This window comes from Aspergillus tanneri, assembly GCF_003426965.1.
Source record: "Aspergillus tanneri strain NIH1004 chromosome Unknown AapTan_5_pilon_pilon_pilon, whole genome shotgun sequence".
Classification (NCBI taxonomy): domain Eukaryota; kingdom Fungi; phylum Ascomycota; class Eurotiomycetes; order Eurotiales; family Aspergillaceae; genus Aspergillus; species Aspergillus tanneri.
In genome coordinates, this window is record NW_022984632.1 from 438,434 (window position 1) to 466,355 (window position 27,922).

Sequence of the window (27,922 nt, forward strand, 5' to 3'; positions counted from 1 at the left end):
GCTACCTTGTGGCAGAATAAACCCTGTCCGGGTAAACCATGCCTCTTCGCTTTGTTTTAGCCACTCCTCATATGGTTATATCCTAGATTTTGTTCTAAGTGGTAGTTTGTTGAGTGATCAATTCTACCCTTTCGTATACATCGACATGTCCTGTATCTCTTTATGTATTCTTGTTTCCCCGAAGCTGCTCTGAAACGCAAGCCAATGCTCTAAGCAGTATCAAACATACTGCGCCGAATTATCTACCCTTCAATTGTAAGTAGGAAGTCAATATATTATGAATATCAATTGCAAGTACTTTTTAATGTAGCGGTATGAATCAAATTATATTATAGTTATATGCTATTTAATGTGACACTCCAAGAACCTCTGAGACTATATATGTTTGAATGGTCGACATAGCTGTCTGCATTTGCCATGGAATGTACATACTGCAATAGTGAACTACCAACCTTCATTCCACGGAACATTTCAAAAGCAGCCTCAACAAATACCATAACTGACAGTCTACTCCTTAACAGTAAAGGGTCCTGCAGCATTAAACAAAGAGGGCATCTACTTCATCAGCATTGCCCAAACTATACAATTAAGAAAGAACTCACCTGAGGCGCCTTCTCCAACGTTGTATCAACCCTCAAGTACCAGTCCCCATCCTGCGCCAAATTCTTAGGAATAGTGATGGTGACCTTGCCATCCGCTTCATTGACTCCGTCGACGACGCTGACCCTCTTATCCCAGGTAACTACATCCCTATTGCGGATGGGATTCTGATACAGTGCGACTTTGTACGGTGTGCCAGGGTACTGGTCCAAGTAGGCGCCGCATCGGCCGGTAGACGCACGGTTGAATTTCAGGGTGACTTCAGCACCGGGCGAAACAGTAGAGTGGTCAGGGATACCCTGGAAGACATTGATACAAGCGTAGTCGCGTTTTCCCCAGGCTGGATGGGTTAGTGCAGTTCGTACGTGTGGTTTATATACTTACGGAGGTTCTTGTCAAATTCAGCCAGAGCAGCGGTGGCGAGGACAGAGAAGGCGAGTGCGAGCTTCATTTTGATGGATGTAGATTAGATTGGTATGACTTTTGAGATTGATGTCTACTTTGATAATATTAACTTAGAGGATAGGATGAGGTATTTATAGGATGGGTATTGGCGAAGAGAACCGATCCGACCCCATATCGGGGTACCCCGTATTCATTGGGTATTGGTAGCCGATTATGTCTTAGACATGCAGATGTGGCTGAGTGTATTCAACTTGACTGGTCAGAATAACCTATTAATGACAGGCTTGACTGAACAGTTATTCATCACAGGCGATTCTCTATATCCTGCAGTCCCCGACTCATAACCCCGTATACTCCTATCGGAAGAAATGCCATCACATCCTATACGGGAATCACCAACTCAGCATACCTCCGCCAAACAGGCAACAAATGCACTACGCGATGCCCAAAGCAACAGTTCTGCCCACACAGAATGTAAACCCCATGTTCACACCAGCCTGAACGCAATGCCCCGCTCGAATTCTGTATTACTTACTTGGTAAGTTTGGAAAAACTCCGCAAGTGGCTCGTTGTCATATCGCCACCAAAGAATAAACTGAGGCTGTCGTTTTCAATCCGATGGTCAATGATGGTCTCTCGAACCTCGGCAATGAACTCATTTGCGTATGAATCAGCTGTGGGTCGATAATTGGGCTTGATGGCTTTCTCCTCGTATTCGCAGGGCGAGGATGAAAGGTGTGGGTTCTCGAGATATTTTTGGTATCATTGACGCCTTTGTGGTAAGTTCCAGGTCCTTTAACATATTGACAATGACCGAGAACCGCTAGTGGAGAAAGATGTTGCCCATTAGAAGTGATATCAGTGCCTTTCTTCCCTACCGAAATCATCTTCTTCGTCGGGCAATAATGGGCTCTGATGATGTTAATACAGGAGATGTTAGCTGTAATAGGTTCAAGAAATAGAAGCTTATTCATGGAGTATACCACGAAGGTGCAAAGGCCTGGTAGGGCAATATTCTGGTCACGAACAAACTCGACTATAGAAGTGATCTTGATATATGTATGAATTCTCTCTCGTGCAACTTATTACTCCGGTAAAAATACCAACATGCACTATCTGTATCATGCCTGTTGTATGGTTAGGATTGTGGAATTTTATCTAAGCCACAAGGGGTAGAATATTCTGACATGTCTTGTACAATTCTCTGGACATTGACACCATTCATATTATCGCACTTTTCGTGCTGTAGCTTAATGGTTATGTCTTATGCTATGCCCATACCATCTAAATATAAAGTGGTTTATCTCTGGCTACTATGAAATCTTAGCAGCAGTCTCTGATCTCCACAGGCGTCTTCATACTGGGGTCATAAACCTGTGTCATGTGGGAAACCCTTCCCTTCTCATAAAAAGTTATTAACTTTTTGTGACCTCAAAAGTGTTCATGTGCCCACCTAGGAGAGTCGGATATGAAGGATATAGAGTTTACGACTGTAGAAATCCAAAGTTAAAGGGATACCACGATCATCGACGAAGAGCCAGTAGATCTCTTGGAACTCTTGCAGGAATGTATCCCTTCGCATACTTGATTATGTCCATAGCATGTGACTGGCTCGTAGCTCTTTGCCATAAAATGTCGATTCACACATCAATGCTTCATTTTCCTTTCCTGTTAAGAGGTCGTAGCTATGGAGGCCTACCAACTTCCAAGGTTCGGCCCGTTTGGCTTCTCCACACTGGCCCAGTTTTTGTTGCGATGTAATGTCCAAGAATACTGTTCATGAAGTGGACATGTATCACTTGACAAAATCATAAGACAAGCAGGCCAGACATCATATACTCAAGATCAATAGTGAAAGTTAAGACGGCACATTACCCTCCAAGAGGGGACAAGTTAGTTTCATCTCTCTATATTTGACTATTAGCAAACCTCTGGAACAGCGGTAGGATCAAAGTAGCCGTTGATAATCTACACTGCCTTGAGTAGATTCGGGGGGTTATTTCTGGAAATGAGAATGGACTACGTATTTCTATATTAAAATAAGCCAGTACAATGAAGCCGGCAGCTGCTACGTACTGCCATTTCAGTAAGAGGCTGTGCAGCATTCTCAATGACAGAAAACTTTACAACATTCTCAACGCTACGTCCTATGCTAATTATTCCAAACCTTAAGGCACTTTTAAGCTTCTGTGATGCTTAGAACTTCTTAGCTCAGTATGAAGTTATAAATACCTCCCCTCTGCTTGACAGAACAAACTGTTTCTCACCCAGAATTCTTGAAGCGCCGACTTTCGTCTTATACTTTTTTATTAGCCACTTTCTATTACACTAGCAACAATGCAATACCTTAAAATATTTCTGGTTGCAGCAATGGCATTAAGCACATCTGCAAGCACACCGATTCTAGTTCCACCGGAATCTCATCCAACCAACAAAGTCTACGTGAGTGGTTACTCTACTCTGAACCTGTCATCTTCCATGTACACACAGCAGCAATACCCACGACTGACTGAATTAGGTGACATTCTACACGGAACCTTTCTATCGAGGCCAACGCAGAGATATCACCAAGTTAGAAAAGTGCATTGATTTCCCAGGTGACCTGTATGCGAATACAACAAGGTAAAGCTACAACTTACACGACTTTTGAGGGCTGACATTCCACGGGATCGGATTAGATTTCACGCTGCATCTTCCGCCCGGTTCGGCAATACAATCGTTGAATGCAAGCTGTATATGTATGTTTGGAATACCATCAATTCCATGCGCTTGGGGATATTAGGTAATAACAATATGGAATAGAGATATGAAATGTTCGGTATCACTAGACACTGCTTTGGATCATGACGTTCATGACTTTTGGGAAATTGGTATCGATAATAGAGCCGGAAGTGTATTTTGTGCCCAGGAGATTTAGATGTGCATCTGCAAGGGAGATCAAAGCAATGAGCCGAAGCTGCGGAGGTTCTTTCCTAGCGTTGTTTCTCAGAAATACCACTATTACACCACAAAAAGTAGTGCTGTGTCAATTTGTGCGTAGTACTGGTATATCTACCCAGCTGTTCAAGGTTTCTCGTATCTTTCAATGAATGTAAAGTTCAACATATCCATTCTTTCCATATATTGTGTGATCAATCTTACAATAATCCAAGTCTTTTAACCACTCTAGTGCTCTGGCGGATAACACTGGAAAATCCATAAAAGGAATCTAGAATCTACTACTTCCTCTATATAATAATCTCAGTCACCGAATGTACAGAAAAATAATGCCGTTGTATAAATTGACCGTAAGTCTAGTAGTATAGATATTTATTACAATCTATGGGTAATCTCTCTGTCTGTCGATGATCGCAACCACTACCTACGTAGAAGAAATAGGCTTCTTCTGCAGCGTCTGCTTGAATGCCTGGAACGAGATTTCCGGTTCTAATCAATTAGCAGCTGGCAATCAAAAGGGACGACTGCACTCACGATAATAAGGCACCTCATGCCCAGCCCCGTACACACGCAGGAAAGACAAGTTGTCGACCGTCTTGAACTGGCCTTTCTCCTTGCCGTCCACCTTGTACGGCTCCAACGACTTGCCCTGGAATTCCTTCTGTCCGTCGAACTCCACGGCATTGGCCACGTCGTAGTTGCCCATCCAGTTGCAAATCCAGTCGGCGTCACCGGCCCAGACCAACACCGAAATGCCAGACTTGACCACTTCCGTGAGGGCGGGCAAGAATGATCGAGGATCTACTCCGTTAGCGGGGTTTCCATGACCAGCAATACCAGCAACTACTTACTGTCACCTGTGGCCGAGAATTTCTGGCCCGGTCCATTGGCACACTCCTGGTATTTGGCGCGCGCTCCAATGGCCTTCTTGACCTCCGCATCAGCAAGGTAGTCGCTGTAGGTCGAGGGTGGGTAGGGGTCATTGCGAGGCTGGCGTACGTCGTATACATCGAAGTCGGCAGCTTCCTGGATGGGACCCTCGACGGCTGAGTAGCAGGTGTTCGAGGCTTCGCGGCAGGCGGCGTTGGTACCAGTCTTGGTGCATTTATCGACCGCGGGTAGACAGGCATCCTTCAGGGTCTTCAGGTAGCCATCTCGCTGCCTCTCGGAGATCAGCGGGCGATAGCTGTTGTTGGAGGCGAAGTCTATGTAGGACTGTTCCTGGATGCTCGTGTCGAACCAACCATTATTGATGCCCAGTGCTACCAAATTGATCTTCTGTGCCTTGAGAGATCCGTTGTCGATCGCCTTGTTTTGGTCCTGGATGTAGGAGGCAAACTCTGGCCCGTAGTGTCCGCCGTAGGACTGGGGCTGTCAATGAAAAAGACCAAATCATGGGGATTATAGCTACCTACCTCGGTGAAGAGGCCAAAGTCTCGGTTCTCATACTCGGGGAATTTGTCATAGAAAGCCTGCAGCAACTTCCAGACGTAGGGAGCGGCCGTCACGGTGCTGGTGACGTTGTTGGTTCCGTAGGAGAACCCAACCCCGATGGGCTGGTCAATGTAGATCATGTTCGCAAAGTTGTTCCAGCTGTGTGGGTTCAGCGACGGCTTCGACTCGCCCTCCTTGAATTTGCAGGGTCCATGTTCCTGGAATAGTCCGATCATCGACGAGCACCCGGGACCGCCGTTGAACCAGGCCGCCAGGGGGGCATTTTTGGGATCGTTGCGAGACTCGAAGAACCTTGCGACAGAGCAATGAGATGTGTGATGATTAGGGAAGTGTCGGAACGACGGCGGGGGTGGCCTTACCAGAACCACATGTTCATGTTCTCGCCGACCGAAAGATATCCTGAGTACTGGTTCACCCCAGGAGTCGTCTCGCAGATGCCCGAGTTCTTGACGAACTCGAGTGTTGCGCCGGTCGCGCGGTGATGGAAGACATTGTAGGTGATGCCGTCTCTCTTCACGGTGGTCGCGATATTGGACCGCGCCCTATCCGGAGCAGCAAATGCCACCGGAAGAAGCCACGCCAAACTGAGAAGTCGCATACTGATGATGGTGATCAATTGATCGCTCCCATAGACTCAATGGGAAAATGAGCTCTTCTGAGACGATACTTCTGCTTAAGTACATACATGTGGCAGCCAAGGAATCTGCCAGCATCCTTCCACGCAGGACTGTCCACCGGGAAGCCGACCGGAGTAATAATGGAGGTGCTATAGATAGATCTTATTGAAGGGGTTGTATTCTTGACAGGCTTTGTGCGCTCTTGTTCTTTGACACACGCCCCTTGGCATCGTGAGCGACGCGCAAATCAGCATGGTTGCAGCTGTTTGCCCTGAAGCTTCATTGAAACATGGTGGAGACCAAATGGAGCAGCATCGTGGCCAGCGTTACATCGCTCACTCTAGTTTGGCCCGAAAGGAACCAACGCGGCACGATCACTGGGCCTATCGTGGCGACGATCGCCAACCTGGACCAGCCGCTGTCGTAAGTGCCTGAAGATCCCCGTCGGAATCAGTTGGGGTCCGTATCATCTCATCGCTGATCCTTATGGCTCATCTGGACTTTCATGGAATACATGGGCTGATCTGCAGATCTTCTGATCGAGTGGGGATGACTCCAACCCTTTCCGATCCTACGAGGACGCGAAGTCGATAATTCCAGCTGAGAACAAGGCCACCATTTTGAATAGCTGAACGTGCAAGGTATTGATTGCTCGGTTTCGTGCATAATCTTAGCATCAACTGAAGCAATCTCGATATGATCACCATATTATTTAGGGGAAAGTGTGCAGAATAACACTATACCAGCTACACGCATGTTGCCTACTAAGGACTGTATTTGGTAGTATCTATATTGCCCTGAATACTGTCTGATGAGCGCACTCATGAACGCACGCTCTTTTTCTATTGATCTTCAGGGGAAGTACCTTGCAGGGTGCCTAGTCGCTCGGCGCTCGGGTCCATATATTTCCATATCATCAACCGATTGCCTCGTCAGGTTCCAAGCACGACGTCTGGGTAAATAAGGCAGGGATGTTTCACGGAACATAGGCCCAGTTCGTTCGCATTTCGACCGACCTAATAGAAATAGAGAATATCTCGAGAGTGCAAATATGACTCGACTAGGAAAGATTCGAAAAAGCCATCAAGGACTAAACAGGACTAACAAGTTCAACCTTGGTACTTCGTAGAGTCTATGCCAAGCGGGACCTGCACATCAGGCATGCCAGGTCCTCGAGAGAGAAAATGACTGTGAATGTTGCAGATACTTAATAATTGGAAAAAGCAATTTCTCGTTCAGCAAGTCCGTGTAGAGAAATGAGCTGTGATCGACATGTACTGACTCACAGTGCTGTACGGAGTACTTAATACACGCACCGGTGAGCGGCTAGAGTCCGGGGCAGGGCTAGAAGACATTGTCCATAAATCATTGCTTCCCCAAAGGTTGCATAAGTTTAACAATTTATCATTCTCTTCACTTCATCTCATAATCTGAGAATGGATCAAGAATGCCATCCACTCAGTGGTACGCGCTACAGTTCACGCAACAATCCCTGCAGAACCTCTGCACCAGTGAGGGTCGTTTCCCGCAAAATGGCTACGAAGAAGTATGAAGATCCGTCCAGGAAAAGGTCGGATGTAGCCAATATTTACGTCAACCATGCCCAATTTCTGGAGGAGAATTCTGACAGGTTTTGACCTGGTCTGCGCAGAAAACCCAGCTGCCCCCCCGATTTATGACATCCACCCTGGCTGAACTAGGGATTTGCGGAAGCATAGATATTCCAGGGAATAGACTGCGATGACTTGAGAGTAATCTTCGATGTAGGTGACCCATGTGAGCAGCACATTAACAGAGCAGTTGTATAGCCGATTCCTAGCACAATAGGCGCCAGTGCATTTCTCTTCAACTCATTCCCCGTGTCGCAAGATGGTGGAGGCCAAAGAACAACATCGAGGCCGCTCGATCGAACATGTCCTCGCATTATGACACATCCAACGGCTATTCTCGCGATTCTTGTCACCGGATATGAAATACTCCTGTGCGCATTGGTCAGGCGATCTGACTGAATCCCTTGAGTTCGCGCAGCGCTGCAAAGTAGATCACATTCTCAAGAAAGCGCGCATTACCTCGACGCATCATCTCCTGGATATTGTGGCTGGGGAGATCTGAGCATGGAAGCAGCACGGCAAACAGGATGTCAAGCGACAGGACTAGCTCTCTCTGAGGAGCAGAAAGTCCTAACCGAACAGCGAATCCAAGTTGCTGGTCTGCAGGACCGGGTGCAAGTCTTACTCTGCAATTATCGCAATGCGCCTTGTCTGGAGGGTAGATATGATCACATTGTCACCGTGGGAATGTCTCAATTTCCTTCTAGGTTCCGGTCTTGTTTACCAGCCAATAGTGAAACTGCTGTATTTCTTTTATGTCAGTGTATGTCTGCTCGTCAGAATGTTTCACGTGCGAGGCTTGGAGGCAACAACGGGATGCGAATGGCACAAAACACTCGATTCCAGTGTTTAGGCGACACTTTATGTGGATGTGGACATGTCAGCAGTCTCTAGAGAGATTTGAAGATAGGAGGATTTCACCTCACTGTTCCTTCCGACGTGAAAGATGGACTTATGAAGTCGATTTACTAATAGTAAGTATAAGGAGGCTAACCGAACCTGCAAAGGTCACAGTATTGTAATCTAGTAATTTTTTCCCTCACTACCTACAAACTTCCTTTCTATTTGCCTCCCTCTCCCTTACCCCGTTCCCGTCCCCATATCTCAGTCACCTCTCCACCAAAATATGCCCCAAAGGATTTCATTTCCTACAATATGCCACCTAAATTTCATATTAATAACTTCAAGTCTTGGACGCCTCTTCGCCCCAAATCATTTTCACCACACAATTCTTTGATTCACGCAGTCCTCCCAACAACCCCCTGTCGGGGTTTCGGTGATCGGCGCAAGGTAAAGCTTTCTCTCAAGGAGGATGCTGAGTACATAATGTCTGAATGGGACTTAGTAATTTTGAGCTGTTCTGTGAGGCTGTAGATACATACTCTATGTTCATACTTTCCATTGCTGTTCGTCATTTGGGCTCCTCCATTGTCAGTATATGTGTACATCTGGACCCGTTTCATACCAGTAAGATCACGCGTGAAATGCATGGTATCGTCCGCCATTTTCAACATAGTAGTTTGTGATACTACTCCGTGTCAAGTAGCTTGGAGACATTAGATGTTTGAAGAGAGGCAAGGTATGTTCATGACGTACGATTGTGAATCATCTTCATATTTGGCGTCGACAGGTTCGGACCATGTCGGCAGTGTCAGGGACGACAGTTGATTTATCTATCGACTTACCACTATAATAGGGCCCTGCCTATTATCTGCTGATTTATGCAAATCCTGTGCCATACTGGTAAAAGTTCATTCAGAGTCAGCGAGTACTAAAGGCGCATTGAGAAACGACCGGGAAGACCCGGCTATATAAGAAACTCCTCTAGACAACTATTGTAGTGGGCAACGTAATAAGAGAATTATTAGAATACTAATGGCCGTTGATATGTGGGGCCTGTTAAACCTGTCAAATAGGCATGCAAACTATGTAGTGGCCTGGCAGGGTTCAGGGAGTGTTTATTGCTCATTGATGTGTCATATGTCCAAGCAAATCAACTAAGTATGCACCCCTCATTCTCGCTCATGCGCTGTCTCTATGTTCTCCTCATGAGGAACGTCCTTGTGGAAGAGCACCACCTTCGATTGGAACACTGTGTCCATTAGCAACCTTGATATCCTTGGGAAATGGAAAATACACTCACCCTGTTCCATCTCCTCCAAGGATTTGCCGGTCGTTTCCTTGATGAAGATCCAGGAGTAGACCACCAGCGCCCAGTTAAAAATACAAAACATCAGAAATGTCCTCCACCCCATGTTATCTACGGCGTGCGGCGTTGCCTGCGAAAAGACAAAGTTGAACAGCCACTGCGTCGCCGTGCCCACTGCAATACCCATTTCCCGAATACGAGTGGGGAAGATCTCGCTCATATACAGCCACGGAATCGGTCCCCATGACATGTTATATGCCATAGCCTCAAGGTAGACCATCGCAATGGATGCAATTCCGGGGCTGGAGATGCTGGTGGCGTTGGGCTCGGGAGGGAACGTCTTGGAGAGAAGAGCGACGATTAGCATCAACGCGCCCATCAGAAAGGCACCCAGAATAAGGGACCATTTTCGACCGATTCTTTCAACTAGGAAAACGACAAATATGAAGCATGCGACGACTTTAACAACGCCGAAGAATCCACTGATCAGAAGACTGTCCTGTCCTGCACCCACGGCTTGGAAGATTTGAGGCGCATCTAGATGAGCGATTAGCTAGACGATTAGGTATGAAGATTGATTGAATAGGAACCCCTACAGTACGCAAGAGATGTATTGCCGGTTAATTGGACTCCAATCTGGATCGTGACGGTGATGAACATGCGATATCGATTAGTAGGCTGTCGTAGCTCCTTCCACGACACTCCTTCGGTGGCCTGATTCTCCGCTTCGATTCCATTCAAAATCTCCGCCATCCTGAATGCATTAGCAGGGCTTTTGGCATTTGATGCTGATGCCATAGCTTACTCTGCGTGGATCTCCTCTGTTTCTTGTCCCCCACGGATCCAAATCAACGACCGCATCGCCTCATCATGTCGGCCCTGTTTGGCCAGCCACCGCACACTCTCCTTCAGAAACAGCATACCAGTACCCAGAATCCCACCAGGAACAAGCTGCAGCCCGATGGGAATTTGCCACTGTCGGTCGCTGGTCGGAACATGCTTCTTCACTGCATAATCGATCCAGTAGGATGTCATAACCCCCAAGGTGAAGAAAAACTGAAAGAGACTACCCAGCTGGCCTCGGATCTCCTTGGGTGCCATCTCGGCACTGAACATGGGGACTATCACCGTGGCCATGCCCACTCCAATACCACTGATCACGCGTGCCACGTAGAACGCAGCGATTGAATGCGTCGGGATGACCTGGATGATGGCGCCGATGCAGAAAATCAGCGACGCGAGCGCGATCGACCACCGTCGACCGTATCGCGCAGTAAACGGCCAGACAAAGAAGCAGGAGAAGAAGGCTATGCGATCAGCTACAGACACCAAAACTAATGATCCCACGTACCTCCGGCCTGCAGAAGGCTGTTGGAATTGGAGTTGATGGTCGACTTCTGTGCCTTGTCATAGTGGAAGGAGTTCTGAAACGACTCCAAGGTGAGGATGCCCCCGATAATGCCAGTGTCGTATGCAAAAAGGAATGATCCCACGCAGCAGATGGAAACCATGTAAATGGCCCTTACCAGACCTAACGTTTTGCCCATGACGGCAGTGCACTAGCAAGGAGTTCTGGTGACCAAGACGATATCTTGCAATCTTCTCTGCAGTTGTGGGGCACGTCAGCTGCATGAACAGCATCGAGACACAAGATAATCACATCCCCCTAAATAAGGGCATGGGAAAGTCTGGGGTAATCCACCTCACCACTGTGCTATGCATCTGCCCCGCTCACCAGACCCCTGTTCACGGTGTTGATCGCTCGTCATGCGGTTCAATTGCCAGCCTGTTCTGCAAGATGATTTGTCCTCCTGCCTCAATTTATCCGGATTGGGAGCTGGATCAAAGGTATTTCCCGTCTGGACGATCCCAACACGAATGTTGCCTTTTGACTCGCAAGACAGCTCGGGGACGCACTTATTGCGGGTAGCTGGATACAAGCGCAAGCTTACGGGATAGCAGCGTCGTCATAGAAAGTTCTACATAACTATAGTAATACCATCTCCCCTCAATAATATGCTTCTATTGTCTATCGAGTTCCAGCCAATGAGAATAATTGATAATATGAGTGAGCTTTGTTTGCTGTGACATAGTGACTCCTATGCATCTTTCAAAGAATGGGAATCCAGGTGCATTTAATATCCATGTCAAATATATGGGATTGATTCCCTCTGTATTAATTATATTAGTTTCTCCCTATGTTTAGATCATTTATGTCCGGATTTCGCGGTAACTACCCTGCATAAAGCTTGACCCAACAGCAGCTTTAATATCAATTTTGAACTAGAAAAAAAAGATAAGGAGTAGGGTAAATCATGAAGATGATGAGGATAAAAAGTAAACCAAGACCCGTCAAAGATAGTGATCATGTCCCTGAATAATTCGGTCTACGTCTCACATCTTGTCCGACCACAGAGCACTACTATGTATCCCCATATAGTTTGAAGATTTGTCAAAAATCCATAGCAGTTAAGATCCATATTGTTCATAAATATTAACCTGTACATCGTAGACACTGTATTGAAACAGACGGCATATCGATCTATCATCCAACTTTTGTCTAATTTCCGTAAGGTACCTTGTAGAAACACCAAGCATCATAACTAACCAGTCTAATCAACTGGCCACATTCTCATCCGACGGACAGACCGACAATCAGCGAATACAAGCTATTGTCCGTCCTCCATCCCAAGTAACCCTTTTTCTCATCATCATCTTGAAAGTAGCATGTCGCGTATTTATCATACTCTGGTTATCATAAAGCAGGTACGCCGACGGTGCAAACACCAGGGCCTCGCCAGTGCGAAGGCTCGAAATCTGATACAGTCCCTCTCGCTCGTCCGAGACGCCTTGCGTATCCTCGATGGTGACGTGTTTCTTGATGGTCTTGTACCATTCAGGACTGGAGAAGCGGTGGATGATGGTGATGGAGCAGAGATCGATCAGTCGCGGTGAGATAGTAGGTTCTTGCGTGGATATTATGGTTCGGACACCGAGGTGGCGTTGCTGACGGATGATGTTGAGAAAGGCCTCGGTGAGTTCTTTTGCAGCGGGGGTGTCGGTCATATACTATTCGTTTTGGTTTGTTAAATCGCTGGATTGCGTAGCTGTAGGAGGACATACCTTGTGTGCTTCGTCTGCGACGATCATCTTGCCTCTGGACGGATGGCCATGCAGGAACAGGTTGATTGCAATCCGGAAAAGAATGCAGGTTGTACTCTGGTCCATGAACGGGCACGACAAGTCAAGGATAGTCACTCCGTCCTCGATAAAATAATCCTCGCTCGTCTGCCCGTGCAGGTCGAGGAACGAGTCCAGTAAGCCTAATCGTTGCTCGAGAAAAGGGGTCTGGGCTCGATCGAGACGCAGTCCATTCAGACGCGTGCGGAAATCAGAGTAGTTGAACGCTCCTTCGTTCTCCATTGCCATTTCCCGCAAGATCTTGGTCAACTGTCCCATGTATAGAGGCATGGAATCGTTCTTCCCCAGAGACATGAGGGATAGCATCATGCTGATGCTGAGATGGTGAGGTTGTAAGCGAAACGGTCGAACCTCCACGTTCGGGATCTGGGAATACATTCTCTGCAGGTTGTAGAAGTTGGATGGCGAAACTAGCACCCGGACTGGAATTGGTTTGTACTTCAATCTGTACTGTGTCATGACGGAGGAAAGAAAAACGGTTTCGCTAGGTTGTGAACTCAGATTAGAGCTGTATTCATTGTAGTGCAGGACCAAGGTGGACAGTGGTTTCTTTAGAGTCCCTAGCGCAGGAAACGTCATTGAGCAATTTTCTACGACATCTGTTAGCTCCGCATCACTCCTAGTCGCCAATCTTACCAATTATACATGACGTCGTGTGCGACTTTCCGCTGCCCTGGAGTCCGCAAATAAACGCCGAGAAGGGGATGTTCGTGTTGAGCATGACTCGAGGGTCTGAAACTCCCGACTGCGGCGTTCGCAGCTGGCCAAGAAGGGCAAATTGAGACGGCATACTATGTCCCACACGCTCAACGGAAGGCGATAGCAGAACTGCCTCCTCCGGGACGTTGGACGAGCTGTTAGCGGAATTGTCATCCGGTGCAGTGAGACTCATAAATTGCATCTGGTTCTCCAAAGGCGGCACAGTCGACGGTCCACCACGGATGGGAAATTTGATGTGCCGGCCATTCTGATTCAAGTCGAGGTGCTCCTTGAATTCTGAAGTTGTTAATTGCTAATCTAGATTTCCAAAGGCGACATACCCTGTAGAACCGCATTGTTGGGCTTTGTCTGCTCGAGATCAATCCTGGGCTTAAAAGGTTCAACAGCAGGCTCTGGTTGCCATGAAGATGGTTTTTGCTGCTGGGTCACTGGTCTAGGCTGTTTCTCCTCCGGGTGTTCCTTGACAGGAGGCGTCGGAGACCCATTCTTCGCGGGCAGGCTAACGCCGATCGATGGTTGTTGTGAAGGACCTTTCCGTGTCTCCAGAGACGTAGTATAGCTAGGGGGGAATTAGAAATCGTCAAGGACAAGGAACGCAGCAGGCACATACCCATTGACCACGATGTTAATATAGTCCTTTTTACCAGGATACAGCGCCAAATATTTGCTTATCAGCTCGTCCTTATCAATACGCTGTGTAGCCTGATACATCTCACGCATATCTTTGCGAAGATCCTTTTTTAACTTCGGCGGCTTATTGGCGCCTGCATCCTGTGGCTGCGTGGACGCCTTGGACTTCTTTCCCGACATGGTTGAAGGCGATGGTGTGTGAGAAAGGGACATGACTGGATTCCTAATTGGGAACATTTGACGCGTTGCTGTATTCAATATGGTCACATGCCATCTCTTAGTCACCCATCTAAGGGCGTAATTACACAGGTAATTAAGCCTAATCGGGAACCCTCATTAACACAGGTTTGACTAATATACTAAATATAGTAAAGATCTGCCTCCTACCTGTTTATATAGACGTGTCTACCACTAATTAGTCCAGCCTCGTTATACGGGGGATGAGATATTTGCTCGACAATTGATTCGATTGCACTAAGGTATTCTTCCAGCCCTTATTCCTACAGATGGCCCCTATATCTAGTTGGGTTGAAATTCAAGCTCCGACCTAGTAACCCTGTCTTACAAAATCCCCTGTACAATATATCCTACAATCGCGCATTTTTGTCTAACACTGATACGTTAAAAGTCAGCTGATGTCATTCCCTGGACTAATTGACTCACACATTACAAGCAAGTGGCCTCAGTGTTCTTCGGTACTGGATAATATCTTGATAAATTCACCTAATATCTCTGCCTGTATGATTTCCTGGTACTTAGCTAAGCCTTTATACACAAACGCACGGTCATGGTTCCCCAATCTCGCTGCTTCTCCAAATTCAACCTAGATAGAAATTGTGAGGATCTAGCAAGCTTATCTGCTCAGTCTTCAAAGTAGCGATGGAAGTTTATATATATAGCCTCTAATTAAGATATCATCCTTCAGCAAGCTATTAATAGAAGATTCTAAAGGGATAGCCTTATCTGAAAAGTCGGTACATCTAATATTGTACACGGAGCATACCTACTGAGGATGTGCAGTTGCCAGACTAGATGCACACGTCATGTATGATCTACCAACATATTATAGCTATATATAAGCTATTTTACGTACGGCAACGCTGCAGCGATGCCAGAGTCACTAGCAATCAGCGGTTCGACTGGTAGGTTCGTTGGGCCTATGTAGCCCAGTGACGAATGCTGTGAATGAAACCGATCACCCGGAGCTGCTTACGCACGGTCTAGTAGGGTGGCTGTCACCCATGCCGAGCTTTCATGTAGAGGTCTAGAGTTTTTTGTTTTCCTCGGGACCACAGTGTGACAGTGAATGGATGAGTCTGGACCCACGAAAATAGATTTACGGTCGGCATCCACATAGATGTATTGACCAGCATCCACCCTCATCGGGCACAGCAGCATAATACGAACCATGGCCTTCTGCTCCTCCCCCTTTATCTTACGCTCTTCTTTGTTCTCGGCAATGTGGTCCTAGTGGGTGTATGCGTGAGGGGGCCTCAAGACATTATGAGAGCATTCCAGTAGCAGAAAAGTAGAATCTGAATAGATAATCTTAGCCCAAGTGATCCAAGAGAGAGAGACGTAGAGACGAAACCTCGGCAACAAGCGGATAGATGAAGTCATATTGCGTAAAATAGTAGTGTTGCCAACCCTTGGTAAGCTCGTAGAAAGTATTCATATACCAGGCGGCGAAAGAACTGGAGCGAGAAGAGCATAAGCAATACAACCGAAGATGAGCCCTACTTCCCGTTGGCTCATATTCACGTTCTGGGGAGCACTACTAACAATAATGGTATAAATATTATCGAAATTCTTGACAGGAAAAGGGGTTCAATGGACTAAAATCGCAACAACAATATGGATGGTGAGAAGAAGTACACTCATCCAACCCTCAGAACGGTGTATTATACAGCACGTCCGAATAGAAACACAAAGAATATCCGCAAGGAGGACCATACACAAAGCCAGGAAGAGAACGTCATGTTAGTAAGAGACAAGTCCCCCGCTTGACTACCACCATGAGAAGTCGAGTTAAAAGTAGACAAAGTAGATTCACAGCTAGGTACACTACATAAAGGATGACTCCAGCGTGAGTCCAAGGACTAATAAGCTGAAAACGATGAAGGAAATATGAGTAGATAAGATGCTTTAAACTAGTACTCAAACGTTGTTCTTAAGGGGCCAAGGTAATAGAGGGCATTAACAAGTCCAAAACTTGATATGATGCCGCCTGCGGCAATAGCATAGCTGGGATTTCTATCCAGGAGAGTGCGTAGGAAAGTAAAATGCGAAAACAGTGGAACATGAGATTAAGTATAAAATAGGCTATAATATTTATAGGATATCCTGGGCAAACCTGGACAGCTCCAGCGGCCCTCTATATCAGATTGCCGTCAGGAAGTACAAGAGCTCCTCGGCTTAAAGTACCTTCGTCCAAAATTTATGATACGTTACTATCTAAAGCACCTTTCATAAGACTAGAAGATCAATCATGCACAGAGCTTCTTCCGTTTAAGAGTACAAGACCTCAAAGTATACTTATCGATCGCTTGCTTGCATGGTGTGCACTATCAGGCAAGGACAGGATCCAACCACTGGGGCTGACTACGGATGGATTAATGGTAGATCTTCTTGGAGATCTCCAAGGAGGTATGCAGATAGTTTGGCACTCTAAGGGGACTGCCACCGGTTCGTTTTCTTGAAGTTATTCTTACTGAAACCTTAAATCACAAGACGGCCAAGTTCCTCATCCCAGGTTCATTTCTTCGAGCTCCTGCCGAGTCATAACACTCTCCAGGCATTCTGTTTGAACCAGTAGGTCTTCGACAACAAGGTCTTTCATAAATTTCCCAAGCCGGAGGCCAAATTGCTACTGCAGAACTTCCAGACCCAGGAAAAACTCGTTTCGCAGTCAGAATATATCCTGCATTGAAGACAAATTACTCAGCAAGCACGTTAAATGCATAGCTGACCGGTTTATTGATGATGTCTTGCTCATAGGGGCGTGCCTGCGAGCATACAAAGCATTGTTATGTCATTTTACTATTTTCTAAGTGCGACAATGTTATTTTCCACTCTTGTCCCATGCTTACTTGCTAGGTGCCAATCGTTCCAGCACGGTCAACGACCCGCTTCAATCCCTATGTTCCCCATTGTCATCATTTGTAGACCGCATGAAGTCGTTTCGGCCCCGGAGCCTCTGTCCCACGGTTAAACTTCGACGATAACTCGGCCGCTTTTTCACTGGCCGCTTTTCCACCGGTCGTGGATCCAATTCAGAACAATGGAAGTCAATAATTAGGGCCCGTTTTAGTTCGCCGTTCCACAAAATATTGTACGGCCGAGGGTTCTGATACAACCCCCATAGAGAGCAAATCTCCTCCTTGGACCTCGAGACGTCATCCTCAACATGCTTCATATTGCCGATAGGTTCACCTCCCCAAGCCATGAGCAGCATGTGGCGGATCTCTCTAGCCTATGTAGGAAGGAGGTCTTGGCCAGGTCAATCGCACCGAGGAAAACAGGGACTGCAGACCCTTGTGCTCGCCAAAGTATACGGTAAATATATACTTCGCGCGACACCTCGTGCCAGAGTCCAGGTGTAGTTCCTTTACCAACCATAGTATACCCATACGCAGTGCAGGTGATCTTGAAGGGTGCACCAGATGCCCGACAAGCCCCCATCGGCGTGCAGTCGCAGTCATCCAGTTTAATCCGTTAAACCAAACCTCGGCGTCGATAAGGTGTCGATTGCTGTTTCTAACCTGCTGGTGGAGCGTGACATTCGAGCAATGGTCGCCCAGCTTGCCCCCTTGCTGCAGGCCAAGCAGACATCGCTGGGTACAAAACCGAGCATTATGTTGATGTCGACCGCTCTGAATATGCCGGGAACGCGTCTGACGTGTTGATCATAGCATAGATGGAGATGATGTGATCTGGTTAGAGCCACGCTTCCTGCCTCTACGTGCTGGATCTGAATCTGGCTCAGAATCCGGAGCATCGCCGCGGTGTATTGTATTTGAAGGGGCATAGCGAGCTCGAGACCGGGTCCGCGTTGGATGTTTCTATTTGGAGGATCCAGTAGACGATTATGATGGCTGATACTCCGAAGCAGTATGTTCAGCCATACAATTTTCGCACCGTATCCTGTTCTGATTGTCGTGGGCTTGCACCCGAAGACAGACGCGATAGGCTTCTAATAGATAGTAGCTCCAATATTTGCACTTTCATCTTTTGCAAAACCCGATCCACCAGTGCACCCTAGATCTCGCAGAAAGCTTCTCGATATATTCTTCACGGCCTCTTGCATGTAAGATTTGAGTGATGGCACCATGTAAGGAAAGGAAATCGGGACTTAGAGGAGGATGTTGCCCGGCATGTTTACGAATGGTGACAATCATGTCACTTGGAAGAAGAAATTCGAATGAGGAGAGACTTGGACACAACCTTTAAATGGCATTCTCTTTCAAAACAGCCGTGACATAGACTCCTTTGAGCTTTTCTAGTCACCAACTCCAGATCGAGGGAATTTAAATTTCAATCGAATCTTCAACGCCGAGATGTGGGATGGGGCAGTAGCAGGAATCTTGCCCATTTAATAGGATGTGCTTGAAGAATGTCCGCAGGAACGGGAGTAGCATCGTCTGCGCCATGAGCCTGATATCCATGCGGCCTAGCGTTCAGAAAATTTCTGAAGTTGGACGAAACTGTCGGACTCAAACTCTCTTTGAAAGACGATGGCGATGACGCATTGTTGAGCTGCTATCAGAGTTAGGTAGATAGCATTGGGATTGAACATTTTATGATAGTAAGTCACCCAGTATGTTTCAATAAAATTCTAGTGGATAAAAAGGCCAAGGTCTTAGGTGGGAAGGTAAATCTAAAGCACTAGCCAAGGGTTCAACAGGGGATGGTGTAGAGACAGAAGAGGGAGAATCTGGCTGGACGGCTGGATTGGTTGGAAGATGGAGGGGTTTTAAATAGATATAAGCAGGTCTGAATACCATGCCGGATAGAATTACACCACTATGGATATGACTATTCCGGGATACGCCTTCACCAATAAATTAGTGAATATAGAACACACTTCACTGGGCTAGTTAATAGAACTCGATAACATAGTTATTGGAACTCCGTGAATGCCGGGGCACTGACAATACTCACCTCATCCGTGTCCAGCGCAGTCCACCCGCTGGCATGTAGTCACTAGAGTTTAATACTGTATCCTTAGTGTCAATGACTGGTCGGTACAAATATAGAATTTGCTGGCTGTTTTGGTGAAGCTTGGAGTCCCAACCACCAAGTGACCAGTGCGGACTGCATCTATCAATGTTTTGCCATCGAATTTGGCGAGACAGAGTCAGCCATCGGTATCTCTTGACCTCCAGGCAAAGTAGATCCATGAACCAACTTATAGACAAGTTGGGGGACAAATCTACGGGCATTCTGTCCAAGTCTTCCCATTCTCCATCTTCCTTATCCACCGCATGATAGACATATCTGTCTACATTCCCATTGAAATAGTGGACTAAACCATCACCATCGGACAGTTGTACCACGCCTAAACCAATTCTTCCTCTCTGACCAGTTTCCGCCGTCGTCACCGGAGGAATACCAGATTCCACCATCTTTAACATAGAGGGCGTAGAGGTCTTTATTATGACACACAGCGAATGACTGCCGTACCTGACCTGTACTCAATTTTAAGGCCTCCAAGTGTAGATGCCAGCCCGACTTCGAAACATATATACCAGATTTCCCTTATGGTACCATATCATCGAAACACACCACGCGTGTTATTGTGCAGGCTATGCTCCCCAGAGGTGAATTCTTCTCCCTATGCAGTTGGCTCCTTGAGCCATTTGATTTTTTCCAATCGCAGTCCCATCATGTCGGGGGCAACAATAGACGCAATCCGGCCATCCCAAGCAAGAAGGGTCGTAGTTCATATTTGACTCTCGTTCAGAAGAGTGGCATAGTGAACCCGCAGTCCACAAGTTCATTCATTGCCATTGCGCTAGGCTGCATCCATCCAATTGCGCGAGTTGAATAGATCCATTGGCAAGGGTCCTGGGTTGATGCATATTGCAGTACCAGATGCCGTTACTACGGTGGGCGCAATGGACCAGCCAGCACCCTGGGGTAATTGTCTCGCCGCGGCCATTTCGAGCACTTTTAAGCCCAGCGGTGGGTTCCAGGATCGATCACAGATTCTCCAAGGGCTCGTCGCTCACAAAGTACAATGATTTTTTCCGTGAAAGAGCCGGACACGATCCTCATCGAAAGGCAACTGAGAGAGGACACTGGGCATGACCGTCTTTGCGTTTCCCGTATGGTGAGCTTAGATCTTCTGAATGATCCCGACAGAAGTCCCATCTGCGATCGCATGGGACGTGCCGAAGGCCAGGAGGCCACCGTCAATGAAACTCGCACGGGCCACGAAGACTGGGCTATCGTCGGCGACGACTGGCGACACCGGTAACAGGTCAATTGCTAGACAGGTCTGACTCAAAATCGGGAACCGCTGAGCTTTCAGGTGCGCAAAGCTGTACGGCACAAGCAGGTCCCCGCCAGTGTAGTGCCGGAAGGAAAACTCCACCCTTGCATGTGCGCGCCGTGTAGAAAGATAGTGTTTCACCCTCCCATGCACCGTCTGATTTGCGTCGCTTCACCTCGTGTATCTACCTCCCATGTAAGGGCATGTCTCACATCCGCCCTTGCATATGCATGCGGTGAGGCCCGAATTGGTAGTCTGCTTTTTAGCACTTACCATGATGGGCTCTTTGAAAATGAACTAGGATCGATCAGCCTTAGGAATGTCATGCTGAATGATAGAGCCTTTAGTTATAGAGCGAAGTCAATTATGAGCTATATTCCTCCCGGTATCTTTCTACTATCTTCCTTTGTCCACGTCGTCTAGCTCCTATTGTAGAGTCTAAACACCAGGACCACATCTCTATTAGGTTGCATACTCCAGACTGATCCTGGTCGAGCTGTAGATACAACTGAAATTAGTTGTGCAACCACGGACGATATTAGTTCAGAATGCTTGGATTCACTGGCCAAAATGAAATACACTACACAACTTTTGCTCCAAGACACTGACCACTGTATTGCTGTCTAGGAGCCGAATTGGTCCATGATCAGCTGTTGATCGTAGACCATGTCTGCAGAGTTAATTCCTCTGAACTGGACGTTACAGACCTAGGCCAGCCATATTAGAAAAATAGTGAAAATTAATACCTGTGGCTAGGTATACGATGTAAACCCACCAACCCCTTGCTGTTCTCCTTTCAGACCGTGCCACACATCACCACTGACAGGCAGGACAAAACGGGACCCACGTCATCGTACACATGGAACGTCTTCCCTATCCAACGGAAATTGTCAGGAATTTCGACATCCTGGTAACCGGTCCGGTCCCAATGACATTACGCACTCTTGCCAATCTCCCAGTAAAACCTCCAGGGACATAGGTGGCTATCGATCACAAATGGTGGCAACTGTATCTGCAGGAGCCAGCTTCTAGAAATTGCGCTCGAGCCTAGTAGTCAGCCATGTTCGCATTAGCTGGTGATGTGGATTGGGAAAGGAAACGTGGTCTGGTATAATACATGTCGGTGCAAAGGGCGACAGGTACTCTTCGAGCACCTGACGTAGTACTGCCAAAAACATAGCGGTACGAGATCCAGGAGTGGATCGAAATTATGTTTACTTGTGGCGCCAGTAAGTAGTTGGGGTCTTCTGGTGTCATTAGGGCTCCTGATATACTCGACAGAGTATGCGAAATGTAAAGTAGTCTTTTTAACAGCTGCGCGGAGGTTGTGCCCCTCTTTAGGAAATCCATCTACGCAAGATTCAGGTGCTAGTTGAAACAGGCCGAAGCATAGGTTATAATAGATGCTACGGAGCGAGAAGTCTGTGCAGTGGAATACCTGTGTGGTGGATACCAGATCATATGGCCATTGCCACTTTAATCCTAAGTAATATTATATTGTTAAACCCACACTGATATGTAACAGGGTGCCTCGCTTCAAAACGACTCCAAGCTGTGCCGGAACTGGGAGGAGTTTTCACGCCGCCAACCACAAAGGAAATGAAGCTGGCTACCCCCACAGCAACAGTCTCAATGAAGAGACTTACATCCACACCTACATGGATGGCATATTAATGCGAGAAGCTCGGAGAGAAGGAGTGCTACAGGCTATTGTCCAGTCAAAACGGACTCAGGCGAGATTGCAACGGCGATCAACAAAGAGTGGCAAAGTGGTGTTTACAATAGCATCAGACATCTTGCGACCAGTTTACAACACCCTCCAGGAGCGATGGAGCCATTGAATTTTGGTCCCTGCTTGACTGTACACCCACCTCACGTACCATTGGGGGGGCACAAGCCGAGGACTCGGCTCTATCGCCATGTGCTATGAGCCGCCGATTATCATGTCTCCTAGCCTCATTTAAAGCAACTCCCTCATGTCACCCCTCAATCTGCAACGCCTTATTCCCACTCTCCAGATCCAACAATTTCTGAACAGGACGGCTCTCCGCCCGATTCGACCGCTCCTTCAATAACCCCAGAATTACCGCCTTGAAGTTCTGCCCCAAATCCTCCCATACAAACTCAGGATTAAGAGCTTTAATGAAAACACGCATTGCGGTAACAGGAATCTTGGTAATACCGCAGACATCTTCAGCCGTCAGGCTCTTCTGCATTGTGGCGATGAAATGAGGTTGTAGTGACGATTTGAATTGGGAGAATTCTTCGTCTGTGTTCTGCTCAACTATAGCTGTTGTCGTTGCGGCTACTTTCTCATCCGAATCGATGGTTGCGACAGGTCCATGCCTCTCCCCCGTCAGAATTTCATGGAGCAAGGCCTCATTGAGGGGCTCAATGTTGTCACCGAATTGACCTTTCTTCCCCACTTGCCAAGGAACACGGCTTCTCTCTGCATCGCTAAGAACTTGGCTGATTAGCCTCTGGTTTTTTTGGCTGTTGTCTCTTGCTCAACATCGTCTCCAAAGTCCGCTTCCAAAAGATCTCTGTACACCTTTATGTTTTGAATCTTCAATAATTCAGGAGAGACATGCCAGAGAGCAGCAATCTCAGCATGTTTGTCCACCAGCGCTTGACAGGACTCCTTCATCTTAGTCCAATCATTGCGCCCGCACGCTTCTGACACCTCAGTCTTAAGTTCTCTGAAGGCAGCTGAGCGCCTGGTGTAAACGTTGGCGGTAACGAGGTCGTCATGGACGCACCGTTGACCTCCCGTGGCGAGATGCTCGAGATACTTGATCATTCTTGTGTAGCTTCGAGACTGTTTCTCCAACTTTTGTGGAAGCTGCTCTAACAGACGTGCTGCAACGGCCGCGATGTCCATATTCTCTGTTGTCAGCATTCGCATAAAAGCGGTAATAATTGTGCGAGAATGGTCGAGCTGAATGTTTCGGAGCTTGCAATATCTGACCAGTTCAGCTGTACGGCTTAATTTGATCTCGGCCAGTTTTTCGTTCTTGGTGACCACACGGACAATGACCTTGTCAAGAAGCTTCTCCAGGTTCACGTAGAACTGCTTCAGAGGCCAGCCTGTGTAAGGATATAAGGCGACGACGGTTTCGTACCAAATCCACTCAGCATCTTTATTTGGAATGTCGTATTGCGGATTCAGACCAAATAGCTGCCAGACCATGCTTAGAGGACGCACCCCTGAGCCCGCTATTGTCAACAGATTGCCAAAGAGTCCTCGCATCAATCGTGTGACAGTATCTTCGGCCGTGTCTAACACAACTGGTGCACTTATCCTCATCGCGGCGAGTTTCGTCATGGCCGCCATCAACAATGCGCTCATAAGATGACCAGTCTCGGGGCTGCCAGGTTGAATGTCGTGCTCTCGGGACGCCACTGCTTGACTGATAGTCTGTCTCATTATGATTCTTAGCGCAGCGATGTGTGCTTCATTGCATTTCTCCATCCATCTGACAGTGTAAGGGCTTTTGAGGTTGACAAATTCATCCCAGCAGACCCAAGCTAGCATGGATCCGTTCCCTTTTCCTTGGTTCAGGTAAGGCACCGCCAAAATTGGCTGGGAGGATCCGGCTTGGCTTCGAAGCGGGCCAGTATGGTTGCCCTGCGACTGCTCTATGATTATCCCAGCGTCAAATCCTTCGAGATACAGAACTCTCGAGTCAAGCTCGCAACATTGACTACAAATTAAGGTCAGCGCCGCTATACGGAGGAAATTGTCTTGGAAAATTTTTAATAATGAAAGAAAAGCCGTTCAGATGGGGGAAGGCTTTAACAAGCTGGTTGCGCATACCTGGCATCAATGGCCGCATTTTTCAAGTTACCCAACAGCTGGCGATATGGCACGGTCTCAATATTCAATAGCATGACACCCATCTCTGCCGCATATGTTTCAAGATATCCCGCCAGAGTGTCGAAAGTCATGGACTTGACGGCCTCGACATTTCCCTGAATCTGGGCTTGCCGAACAAGTCGCTTCAGATCGTGTGTTCGCTTCGAAGTCGTCTGAGAAGACATCATGTTGGCCAAGCTTGAAATCGCCGGCTCAAGAGCCTTTTGCATCTCCTTCGTGCTCTTTCTTAAATCTCCAAGTAATGCGTTCTTCCTTTGGACCAATTTTGGATCTTCCATTTTGTATTCCTGTGCCAGGAACGTGATGTAGGCGTCCCGCAATGGAGCCGTCACGTTGCTGACGTTTGCGGAGAATGCAGACACCAAGGCTTTGGAGAGTTCCAGCAGATCTTTTTGGTTCAAAAGCGATTGTAGCTGTGTAACTACTGCGGATATATCTTCTTCCATGTCATGGACCTTTTCGACTGGAAGCTCTTCGATCAGCTTCTGAAGATCGCCAGGCAGGATGAACTGCCCCGAGGTTGGGAGGATGATCGTATTTGAATCGTCAAGGTTAACTATTCGTTTTACTCCTGGATATATCATGGAGTCTATTCCTACAGACTCGAGTATGGATGTTACATCTGAACCAAACACTAGACTGGACGTGTTAAGGTGGGCCCGATTAGCAAGGCCTCTATAGAAGTAATACTTGTCAGAGACTTGAACCAGAACCAAGGACTGTGGTCCTGCAAGTGCTGTTACCGCATTAATGTTGGCTGAATTCAACAACGACAGGACATCGTCAGTATTCTTGGGTTCATTTTCCGGGTTGAGTTGCACGATAAAGGGTGCATTGATCCTGTAGGAAGTTGCGAGATTACGGGCATTATCTGTCATTCGGTCGTCAACAATTACCACAATATTCTTGAGCTGCTCATAGTAGTCGCGGAGAGCCGTTTCGTCGAGAAATGGAACATTTGAGGGGGTTGTTCCTGTGGCCAACAGCGCTGGGCCTTGAAGCTGAGAACCAAAAATGCAGGGTAGGACAACAGCGGATGGCTGAATTTTACTGGGCAGCTTCTCATTTGGTAGCTCAAACGCAATACCAGTGCCGAAGTTTATGATCTGTGTGTTTTCCAAAGCAAGGAATGAAGGCAATGTGGCCGAATTTGTGGTGAGGACAGCATTCTCTTTGGCGATGATCATGCGCAGACTTTCTGAATCCAAGCCCGTATCTTCTTTACCTGGGTCATCCACTGCGACTACATCTGTATAAGCATCACCCTTGCTTACAAGTCCGTCAGGTTAGAAAGTGAACATATTTACCTCGTGTGACGGTTGGCTGAGGCAAAGAGATAGTGAAGTCGGCGCGCTTAATCGCCTCCGGGAAGGCAGGGCTCACCAACTTGTCGCTGGAGCACATCATGTCTCGGTCTGTGGTTGCAGTTGGCAGTATTGAACAGATCAACGAGTCTCCATCACGCTTTATTACCAAAGGACAGCAGATAGTCGCGTCTCTAATTGTCGCTGCGTCCAACGGTACAGGGATGATGTAGAGAACCTTCCAACAATAAGTCAATTCGTGCCCGCCCCAAACAAGAAAGAATGAACAAGGCTTCATTTTGAAGTTACCTTATCTACATGATTGGCAACGAGCAGTGCAGGGTTTGTTCCTAGAAACCTTGTGATTTGCGTAGTCTGGTAGCCTGATATGAAGACGCAGATCTCTTTGTCTGTGAGAGAGTCCTTGTTGACGGTGACATAATCTAGGAGATCTTGCCTATTGAGGATATCGCCACTATGGGTTATGCCGGGAAATGTTTTCCTTGCAAGCCAGCAACACGCGTTACAGTCTGCGTCGGCGAAGCAGAAGTCATAGTAAGTGGGTGTTCTTTCAGAGACTGCCAAGATCGTAATTTGCCCTGAGACTATTGGGATCTTGAAAGTTAAAGCTGGTGCTTGCTGGATATGGAAGTCCTCAAATACGCCTTGTAATAGTTACTATTTATACTTTGACGGAGATCTTTAGAAGTAGGATAGGAGAGGACCTAGGGCGTACTCAGATGAGACCGGAAGCCAGCCATTCGTCTTAAAAGGATCTCGCCCATCTCCCCCAGATCCACGGCACTGAAAAAAAAGCCTTCTGGATAGGAAGAGACATCAATTTCATCAATGCCGCTCTCTGTCCGACAAAGAAGAATGCGCTCCGGGCTGAAAGGGTGTGCAGAGCCGACAGGAAGTCCCGCTAAGGACTCTCGAATCCGAGCCTTAGACGTCGCCAAAGGGTCGAAGAAGGTTTTCCTAACTCGCTCCATGGCTGCTGGAACAATCGCTGATGGCAAATTGTTGGACTGAATGTGAATGCTGAAAAATCTGAGGAAGGAGAAAATCTGGTCAGTTTAGGATGCGGCTGTGTTTTTGTAGTCGTTCTTCCCCCTGCGTGAGTCACAGCGGCCTCCCAAAAAGGGGAAAGGTCAACTTCAAGTCAGAGGTGACTCAGCTCGGACTCTTTGATGAGGGGAGAGAGTTGAATGTGGATATTCTTCTAGTGTATTGGCATGTCAGATAAATCGCAACGGAAATGACCCCCATACCTTGCAAATATAGCCAACTGAGGAGCGGAAGCATAAATACGGACCCCCACAATGAACCCGCCGAACCCCAATCGCCCGATTGGACGGGCACTCTCAAACAGTATCGAAATGGTGGCATTCCGTTCCGGCGTCAGCGAGACTATTGTAACGAACCAGGTCGAATTTGAGAGTGAAGTAGTCAACCTAATCATCGAACATAAAAATGCTGGTGACGGTTTCCAACCTCGTTTTCTAAGAGACCAAATATTGGCTTTCACCATCTCCTTACCTGTATATGTTACGTCTTTAACTATATCCACAAATATGTTGATATCCTTGTAGTAAACATGGTTATTCACCTGTTTCAACGCGACGTTGTTTTTAAGGTCTGGCCAGAAGTAGCCCATTGCTTCTGTTTTCCAGGGGTCACCAAGTGTTCCATTTCACGCGAGGCCAGGAGGTCCGCGATCGCCTGGACCACCTGGAGAGCCAGGATCGCCGGGCGGACCGGGCGGTCCTTGACAGTGTTGGGATTAGTTATTATCTCGGTTTTCCGGTCGTTGCAACTGGTTATTTATCTGGGCTATTAAGGTAAGGATTTGGGCCAACGCATCTTGCGCATGATACACCGGAGGAACAGGAGGTAAAGGGGTGTTTACAGGACCCCTATTTTA

General features: G+C 47.3%; 8 protein-coding genes across 8 annotated transcripts; 1 reads left to right on the plus strand and 7 right to left on the minus strand.

Annotated features, from left to right (window-relative positions):
• Positions 1 to 507: 507 nt before the first annotated feature.
• On the minus strand, positions 508 to 1,051 carry ATNIH1004_009559 (uncharacterized protein; the record flags this gene model as incomplete). The annotated part of the gene is made up of 3 exons (XM_033574151.1): positions 508 to 555; positions 603 to 940; positions 985 to 1,051. 3 exons carry the CDS (start codon positions 1,049 to 1,051, stop codon positions 508 to 510), a joined length of 453 nt encoding a protein of 150 aa, XP_033422169.1.
• A 3,315-nt stretch (positions 1,052 to 4,366) lies between these two features.
• Positions 4,367 to 5,995, minus strand: cp6 (putative carboxypeptidase S1; the record flags this gene model as incomplete). The annotated part of the gene is made up of 5 exons (XM_033574152.1): positions 4,367 to 4,431; positions 4,477 to 4,743; positions 4,794 to 5,307; positions 5,358 to 5,688; positions 5,757 to 5,995. 5 exons carry the CDS (start codon positions 5,993 to 5,995, stop codon positions 4,367 to 4,369), a joined length of 1,416 nt encoding a protein of 471 aa, XP_033422170.1.
• A 2,011-nt stretch (positions 5,996 to 8,006) lies between these two features.
• Positions 8,007 to 9,129, minus strand: ATNIH1004_009561 (uncharacterized protein; the record flags this gene model as incomplete). The annotated part of the gene is made up of 2 exons (XM_033574153.1): positions 8,007 to 8,250; positions 9,020 to 9,129. 2 exons carry the CDS (start codon positions 9,127 to 9,129, stop codon positions 8,007 to 8,009), a joined length of 354 nt encoding a protein of 117 aa, XP_033422171.1.
• Positions 9,130 to 9,636: 507 nt separating this feature from the next.
• Positions 9,637 to 11,320, minus strand: ATNIH1004_009562 (sugar porter family MFS transporter; the record flags this gene model as incomplete). The annotated part of the gene is made up of 5 exons (XM_033574154.1): positions 9,637 to 9,716; positions 9,768 to 10,310; positions 10,370 to 10,527; positions 10,579 to 11,080; positions 11,125 to 11,320. 5 exons carry the CDS (start codon positions 11,318 to 11,320, stop codon positions 9,637 to 9,639), a joined length of 1,479 nt encoding a protein of 492 aa, XP_033422172.1.
• A 1,108-nt stretch (positions 11,321 to 12,428) lies between these two features.
• Positions 12,429 to 14,504, minus strand: ATNIH1004_009563 (uncharacterized protein; the record flags this gene model as incomplete). The annotated part of the gene is made up of 5 exons (XM_033574155.1): positions 12,429 to 12,842; positions 12,897 to 13,564; positions 13,611 to 13,970; positions 14,015 to 14,253; positions 14,305 to 14,504. 5 exons carry the CDS (start codon positions 14,502 to 14,504, stop codon positions 12,429 to 12,431), a joined length of 1,881 nt encoding a protein of 626 aa, XP_033422173.1.
• Positions 14,505 to 17,454: 2,950 nt separating this feature from the next.
• Positions 17,455 to 17,769, minus strand: ATNIH1004_009564 (uncharacterized protein; the record flags this gene model as incomplete). Its single annotated transcript, XM_033574156.1, has 1 exon — positions 17,455 to 17,769. One exon carries the CDS (start codon positions 17,767 to 17,769, stop codon positions 17,455 to 17,457), a length of 315 nt encoding a protein of 104 aa, XP_033422174.1.
• A 2,671-nt stretch (positions 17,770 to 20,440) lies between these two features.
• ATNIH1004_009565 (uncharacterized protein) lies at positions 20,441 to 20,802 on the plus strand (the record flags this gene model as incomplete). Its single annotated transcript, XM_033574157.1, has 2 exons — positions 20,441 to 20,507; positions 20,582 to 20,802. The coding sequence occupies 2 exons, from the start codon at positions 20,441 to 20,443 to the stop codon at positions 20,800 to 20,802; spliced, it is 288 nt and encodes a 95-aa protein (XP_033422175.1).
• Positions 20,803 to 22,796: 1,994 nt separating this feature from the next.
• Positions 22,797 to 27,655, minus strand: ATNIH1004_009566 (uncharacterized protein; the record flags this gene model as incomplete). Its single annotated transcript, XM_033574158.1, has 8 exons — positions 22,797 to 23,274; positions 23,367 to 24,521; positions 24,635 to 25,937; positions 26,002 to 26,236; positions 26,308 to 26,663; positions 26,735 to 27,048; positions 27,270 to 27,408; positions 27,493 to 27,655. 8 exons carry the CDS (start codon positions 27,653 to 27,655, stop codon positions 22,797 to 22,799), a joined length of 4,143 nt encoding a protein of 1,380 aa, XP_033422176.1.
• Positions 27,656 to 27,922: the final 267 nt, after the last annotated feature.